This window comes from Palaemon carinicauda, chromosome 9 (genome assembly GCF_036898095.1).
Source record: "Palaemon carinicauda isolate YSFRI2023 chromosome 9, ASM3689809v2, whole genome shotgun sequence".
NCBI lineage: Eukaryota > Metazoa > Arthropoda > Malacostraca > Decapoda > Palaemonidae > Palaemon > Palaemon carinicauda.
In genome coordinates, this window is record NC_090733.1 from 103,996,752 (window position 1) to 104,004,769 (window position 8,018).

The 8,018-nt window shown below is 40.4% G+C and overlaps 1 protein-coding gene across 1 annotated transcript; it reads right to left on the reverse strand.

Moving 5' to 3' along the window:
- Positions 1-1,306: 1,306 nt before the first annotated feature.
- On the reverse strand, positions 1,307-3,109 carry LOC137646574 (putative protein tag-278). The gene has a single exon (XM_068379685.1). It carries the CDS (start codon positions 3,107-3,109, stop codon positions 1,307-1,309), a length of 1,803 nt encoding a protein of 600 aa, XP_068235786.1.
- Between the last annotated feature and the right edge of the window lie 4,909 nt (positions 3,110-8,018).

Below are 8,018 nucleotides of genomic sequence, written 5' to 3' on the forward strand. Positions count from 1 at the left end.
CGGGCAGTGAAGCCAAGTGGGCCAGGCGGTGAAGCCAAGCTCCATTGTTTTGCTGGGCGATGAAGCCAAGCGGGCCAGGCGGTGAAGCCAAGCGCCATTGTTTTGCCGGGCGATGAAGCCAAGCGGTCCAGGCGGTGAAGCCAAGCGCCATTGTTTTGCCGGGCAGTGAAGCCAAGCGGGCCAGGCGGTGAAGCCAAGCTCCATTGTTTTGCCGGGCGATGAAGCCAAGTGGGCCAGGCGGTGAAGCCAAGCGCCATTGTATGCTAGGCGATGAAGCCAAGCGCCATTGTTGGCCAGGCAATGAAGCCAAGCGTCATTCTCCCCACCCAAACAGGACGCGCTCATTCATTTGTATCAGAGGTTCTTTACCTGCATAGCCAGTCCTTAAGCCTAAAAAAAAAGCCTTAAACCTAAAAAAAACTCAAGCCTAAAAAAAAAAACCTTAAGCCTATTAAAAAAAAGAAGAAAAAGAAGATACTATCACTTTCACAAAATTTTGAGGGCATCTACTCACCAAGTGTCAAGACCAAAACTTACTCTGCTCATCCCAGCTCTTCAACCTTCATCACCCACCATTTGATGAACACCTATCCAGACTGTCTTCCTTAGGAAGAGGCGCAGCTTCCTTCCCCAGCTGAAGTATCTTGGTCAACCTATAAGGACAAGAGTGCGTACTAGAAGAAGCCTAGCTCGTTCCCTCTGCAGAGCCAGTCTTCTAGATTATTCCCCCAGAACTAGCCGAAGGTTGGTATCCAGAGGAATAGATCTAGATATCCGACCATTTGTACACTTGACGGACGCCTTGTACTCGTTCACCAAGGTACATAGCATACTAGAATTTGATAGGTTTCTTCCCTCTGCATAGCCCGTTGTCCTCCAGGGTGGTCCAAGCATCCTTCAAGCTGGATAGTTGAGCATTGCATCCCTCAAGCTGGCTAGTCCTTCCAAGTGTTCTTCAAGGTGGGTGGTCAGTCAGGTTAAAGATCCTTAAGTTCTGGTCCTTGAAAAACTCGGTTAAATCTAATTTTCCTCTCAAAATAAACTGAAATTGAAGTTCTTTTTTTTTTATCTTTTTTTTTTTTTTTTTAGTTTTTTTATTTTTTTTTTTGTTTTTTTTTTAGTTTTTTTTTTCCCATCCATTTACGGATCCAAGTATTCACTTAACGGTGTCTCTTCAGAAGCTTATCGATATGATCGGTTGCTAATTGAACCTGCTTAATGGTGCCGATGATTGTTATTAGATTACTGGAGTCATCCCTTCGTGGCATACAAATGGATTTGACACCACTCTCCCGGGTGATTTCCTTCAGCTTCCTTCCTTCCACTCCATAATGGCTCTGTGGAACTTCCTTGGGATATCCAAGTCGGCAGTCACGTGCCCCTTTTGCTCATAGTCCCTCTTGGTGTTAACTCTAACCTTCGCACCTTGGAAGGTGATATGACACTCAGGTTCACCGATTTTCTTTTTGAAGAATCCAGTTGTGCCTCTTCCCATATGAGCTAAGGGGACCTTTTTGGTCTCCTCTTCCCTGGAAGTTTCCTTCTGGAGCTTCTGCTCTTCCAGATTGTTGTTGTTGTTTTGAGGGAAATTCCCTTTTGAGGCTTGTAGCCGGCCCAGCAATTCACCAACACCAGATGCCCCTCCAACGACCTCCTTCTCCTCCTTATGTCCGTTGGCATCCAGGTCCAGCCTCTGCTTCTCTGTTTTCATCTGACCAATAATCCCAGATTGCTTCCCAATCGTTTCTTTCAGTTCCTGGATCTCTTTCTTAAATACAGATTCTGTCCGATGAATAGCGGCCACTTTTTCACTCTTAATTCTTTCTAGTTGCTCTCTCAAGTCAAGATTTTTTTCCTCCATCTCAATTGACTTATCGTAATATTCTTCCTTAAGACTTACTAACTCCTCTAAGAGGCCATTATACCTTTCATTCCTGACCAAATCATTGACTTTAGCCTCAGTCAGCTTCATCTCTAGTCTTTCTTTTTCTGTTTCCATCTCTCTAATAATTTCTAATTGCTTCTCAATTGTCTCTTTCAGTTCCTCAATATCTTCCTCAAATACAGATTCTAACCGATGAATAGATGCAACCTTTTCACGCTCACCTTTTTCTAGTTGCTTACTTAATTCAAGATTTTTTTCTTCCATCTCACTCGATTTCTCGTAATATTCTTCCTTAAGATTTACTAACTCCTCTAAGAGGCTGTTGTAATTTTTGTTCCTGACCAAATCCTTTTCTTTAGCCTCAGTCAGCTTCATCTCTAGTCTTTCTTTTTCTGTTTCCATCTCTTTAATAATGTTCAATTGATTCTGAATTGTTTTTTCTAATTCCTCAATTTCTCCCTCAAATATAGATTCCAACCGATGAATAGACTCTGCTTTTTCACCTTCAACATTTACTAGTTTCTCGCTTATTTCAAGATTTATTTGTTCCATCTTAGTTAATTGATTTAGATATTCTCCGATTGAAGCATCTTTATTTGATAATTCGTCTTTTAGCTGATCGTTAGTTTGTTGAAGATCTTGCAACTCTGTTGAGAATTTTTCAGTCTCGGTTTCTTTTTCTGTTTCCATCTCTTTAATAATGTCCAATTGATTCTGAATTGTTTTTTCTAATTCCTCAATTTCTCCCTCAAATACAGATTCCAAACGATGAATAGAGTCTGCTTTTTCACCTTCAACATTTACTAATTTCTCGCTTATTTCAAGATTTATTTGTTCCATCTTAGTTAATTGATTTAGATATTCTCCGATTGAAGCATCTTTATTTGATAATTCGTCTTTTAGCTGATCGTTAGTTTGTTGGAGATCTTGCAACTCTGTTGAGAATTTTTCAGTCTCGATTTCCCTTTCCTTTTCAAGAGCTTCGACTCTGTTGCAGAGACGTTGAATCTCTGCCCTCAGCTCTTTTTTTTCTTCGTCTTCCTCCCTGTCATTCTCCACTTCTTTGTCTAAAAATTCAATTTCCTCTCCCATCACTTGAATAATTTCACCTAACTCCTCCAGTTCCTTTTCTTCCTTATCTGTGGACAAGAATTTCCACAACAATACATTTCCAGCCACAATAACACCAACCAGAACAACAGTTAACCAATTACCACCCTTCATTTGGGGGACAATAATTCCACCCTCAGTTCCAGAGACGAAGTCTGGGAGAAATCTCCCCAGAATTCTAGTAGGTTTCAGATCAGTCCTAAGCATATCCAGTTGCCGTCTGGACCTTCAGTTGACATTCCTGAAGATCCTGCCCCGAACTCCAGAATCCTCCGACCACAGGGATGGAGGACAGGAGTCGTTGGAGGGCGGGAACATATCCGATCCCAACCTCCGAGTTGTCACTCCTCTTGGGCAGTAGCCAAGACACCATCCTGAACGCGAAAGACTCTTGAACTTTCCTCAATTGTCCTTCGAGATCCTTTAAATAGGTCTCACACTCCAACTGCTGCTCCTGAACACCAGCTGTGTGTGATGCCTTGAATAATCCTCCTAAGATTCCGTTGAATTGGTTCCTCATTGCGTTGATCGCTTTTTGGTACACTCCGAACATTTTCATAAAAATCTATGCTGGCGAGCTTCAAAGGTAAAATAAAAAGGAAAACGAAGAGTCTGGACAACATCTCTCATATTTAGGGCTAAAAAAAGACATATAAAATATTAGAATTCAAACTTTAGTAAAAATATAACTTAAAAAAACAGTTTAAAATTTAAGTTATATTTACAGATACAAGTAAAAACAGTAAATTAAATTAAATTAAGTAAAAGAAAAGTATCTTCAAGCTGAAATACTCACAAGAAAATAATTAAATAAATAAATAAATGATTAAATTTTCTTAGGAGTCCAGAGAGCTGAGTGACTGTCCCCCTCCACATCGTTTAAGCCGGTATATTTGGAGCACACACACACACACACACACACACATATATATATATATATATATATATATATATATATATATATATATGTGTGTGTGTGTGTGTGTGTGTGTGTGTGTGTGTGTATGTATGTGTGTGAGTACAGCTCATGAGATACACTCATTCCAAAGAACGAAACAATGATGAAAAATAATGCTTTTGAAATAAGCAAGTAATAATAATAATAATAATAATAATAATAATAATAATAATAATCCCAAGTACTTCTTCATAAGTTCCCGGATGTTCTACTACAGCAGCCCTTTTTTTTCCACCTTCGCCTTCAGTTTCAACTTAACCACCATCACGTAAAGACATCTCCAAGAGGGAACTTAAGGGAAGCACATCAATCTATTTCGATATTCAGTGTAATTTCATTTATGTGGGTTATTGATTATGATGGAAATGCTCTCCGTTCAGTGTATGCTATTGTTACTCATGTGAAATTAAGAAATAACCGCGAAATAAGGCCTCAAAGGTCCGATTCTGACTTAACTTTTAGAGAAGACCAGCACATTTTCAGCTGCAAAGATTTTGTAAAGATTGCTAAGACAAAAAAAAAAAAAGACAAAAAAATGACGTTGGTGTCAATCATTCTTCTTCTTCTTCTTCTTTGTCTGCATCTTTTCCCACTTTCATGTGAAGTCGATGTTTCTGACCAGCGTTCTCCATCTACCTCTGTCCCACACTTCATCACCGGTTAATCCCTTTGATCGAAGGTCATCCTTGATACAGCCCATCCACCTTCGCTTTGGTCTCCCTCTTCTCGTTTTCATGGCCGGATGCCTTTCCTGCCGCAAACCCTCCCCATTTACCCGGGCTTGGGACCGGCACCAAGTTGAGGCTGCCCACCCCCCCCCCCTCCCCCCCCCCCCCCCAGTGGCTGGGTTAACGTTGGTGTCAATCATAAGGTAAGAAATTATATTTGATTTACTTTATCATAATGTAAGGATTTATTTGTGATTTACTTTTAGTGTGTGACCTGAGAAGGGGGGTCCGGGGGCTTGGCCCCCAGCTAGGGGTTGTGACCTGGGAAGGGGTCTGGGAAAGGTTGTGACCTGGGAACCACTAGGTTAGGTTAGGTGGGTTTTTTAGATTCTGTACCTTTTGATTAGCAAATCTTTTGTTAATCAATCACATTTTGGCCTATTTTCAGCCGCTTACATAAACCATATAGTTTTCCAATTGGTTATTTTGTTATTGTTTTGCATTTCTGACCATTGTTATTGCTGCAAATCACTCGTTTATGACATTTCCCCACCCAAAAAAAACCCCGGTTTCCCACTGGGGTCCCCCATAATTGTCCAAAAACTCATGAACGGGTGGTTTGCCCCAATAATCATGGTCAGAAATGCAAAGAACACAAAATAGCGAGTAGGAAAAATATGTGGTTCATGTATTTGGCTTGAAATTAACGTATCATAGATTTACCATATCCGCTATTATGACCATAGAGGTATTTTCACCCTTTTTTGAATCTGCTTCAAAATCTAATTTAGCTTCAAAATCCGATAATATAACTGGCCCCTCTTCAGCAGAGTCGAATTACCCGAAGAGGGAAGCAGCTGGTCCCCAGAAGCTTGTACAGAATAGCGGATAAATATAACCACGTGTATTTCAGCCATGAAATGAAAAATGAAAAGACTTGATTGGAGTTAGTACTTTCGGCCTACTATACTCAATTTGTTTAATGAGGCGCATTTGCACCGGCTCGCAGCGGTGCCCTTTTAGCTCGGAAAAGTTTCCTGCTATCTGATTGGTTAGAATTATCTTTTCCAACCAATCAGCGATCAGGAAACTTTTCCGAGCTAAAAGGGCACCCCTGCGAGTCGGTGCAGATCTGCCTCACTAAAAATAATTGACTATAGCGACATTGACGGGCAACAATGAGAGTACATATACAAAGAGATCGTATACCTATAAAAGAGAATGGGATCCCACAGCTCTCTTTCTTCATAATTCCAAATAAGTCAGAGTTTAGACAATAGAATAACGCTAGATTAAAAACAGACCAGGTCTTAGGTCTAAATTTGAACTATTGGTACAGGCAATTAAAAAGGATTCAACACTATATCTTTACGAGAGAGAGAGAGAGAGAGAGAGAGAGAGAGAGAGAGAGAGAGAGAGAGAGAGAGAGAGAGAGAGAGTAACTGTCTGCCACTCATTTGTACATTTACGATTGCGTCATTGAAAAGGTGTTGATTACTTTATCTGAGAGAGAGAGAGAGGGAGAGAGAGAGAGAGAGAGAGAGAGAGAGAGAGAGAGAGAGAGAGAAATATTATTCCAGTCATATATATGTTATAGGCAAACTGTGTAACCAGGCATTTCGCAAAATGCCTAAATATTTTAGGTATTTCGTGAAATGACTGATTCACTTAGGGATTTCGCGAAATGACTAAAATTTCCAGGCATTACGCGAAATGACTGATTTTATAGCCCAGGGATTTCGTGAAATGACTAGTTCATATGAATTTTAGGTCAATAGTGTAAATTTGCTTGTATGTAGTATATGCTTAGGGCATTTTAGTAGCAATGCTTTTCTTTTTTATTTACAAGGGCAGGATTTTAAGTTAAATAGTATATATTTTCCGGTATATTGTATATTTCTAGGGTATTTTAGTAGCAACAATTCTGTAACAACATATCTTTTAAAACCATATAGTTTTTCTTCTTTCATTAAATGTACAATTAGACAGAAGAGATACTTGCTGTTCTTGGTTGATTTCATCAACAATCGTTGGGGGCACAAGTTGAATTCAAACCTTGTGAATTTAATCCCTAGTATCACTGACTTTACCCCAATAGTTTATAAGTTATTTTCATTTCCTTCCATGTTGATTCCTAGAAGATTTCTTGGATCCTCCCTTCCCCAGTCAACATGTGGAGCTGGGACAGCGACATTGTCCCCTATTTCCCTGGTTTTTAAGTCGATCGTACTACATTTAACCATATGTTCGGCCTGGCACACTTTACCCTTTCTGGTCCTCTTGCAGTTCTTTGAAATTTCTTGTTGTCTTGATGCGATATGCGGTGCTGAACTAAGTGGACCTGGAGTGGCTAGGTGAAGATGCTGACTGGCTCATCAAGGGACTAGGATGGCTGCGTGGTGATGATGACTGGCTCAGAGGCCTCGAGTGGCTCGTCAGTTGGATCAGTAAGAGGCTGGGCTCCTGGTGCTGCAAGATCATCTTCTGTCTCTAAGCGGTCAATGACCTCCTGAAGCAAGCTAGTGGAAGAGAGTCCATCTTTTGGATTCTCTCCAAGCAAAGTAGCATACGGGGTACTCTTGATCCCTTAATGGTATGATGAGTTCTGGTTCTGAACAAAACGAAGGCCTAAGGACTAATCTCGGGTGTTGTCAGAGAGCCAAGCAGCCAGCATATCTTTGATGTTTGAGTTGGCCTGATCAACTGAACCTTGACTCTGTGGCTCTCTAGGGGCTTGCCATGCACAAGATGCGGCCAGAGATCCTTCATCTTTCGAACCACCTAGGCAGTGAACTCAGATCCATTATCTGATTGTAGGATGCATGGATCACCAATCAATAAGAAGATACCCAAAAGCTAAAAGGCAACCTTAGCTACTCTCTTGAGTGTGAGTGGGCGCAGGATAACAAACTTGGTCAGACGGCACTGGTACACAATAATCCACTTGTGTTGGGCTTGTGGAGACGACTGCATGTCAATTAAATCGACTTGGAAGCGAGAATTAAAATCCTAAGTAAGTATGGGCCGAGCCACAACTCCCTTTTTCTTGGTTCTTTTTGTCTTTTCTTGGCAGGTAACGCAGTAGGACTTGAACAGGTCGACAACCTCCCTTGTGATGTTTGCATATTTAGAGTATGATATTATTTTTAGTTAAATCTACATTACTCATTTTCTCAAACTATAATCTAAAACTGTTTATATTGATCAGGGTACTTGTTGAATTGCCGGCTCATATGGTTAAAAGAAATCAAAATGATTAAATTACCTGCTCACACAGTTAAAAGAAATCAAAGCTAGGGGCCATTTCAAACAAAACTTAATTAATTTCTCAAGTAGTTAAATTTAAATTGAACACCTGTGCTTGAAACAACTCTGGCTACAATTTATATGGAAATGA

Coding starts and splice junctions, on each gene's coding strand:
- LOC137646574 (XM_068379685.1), bottom strand. CDS start 3,109: ATGAAGGGTGGTAATTGGTTAACTGTTGTTCTGGTTGGTGTTATTGTG.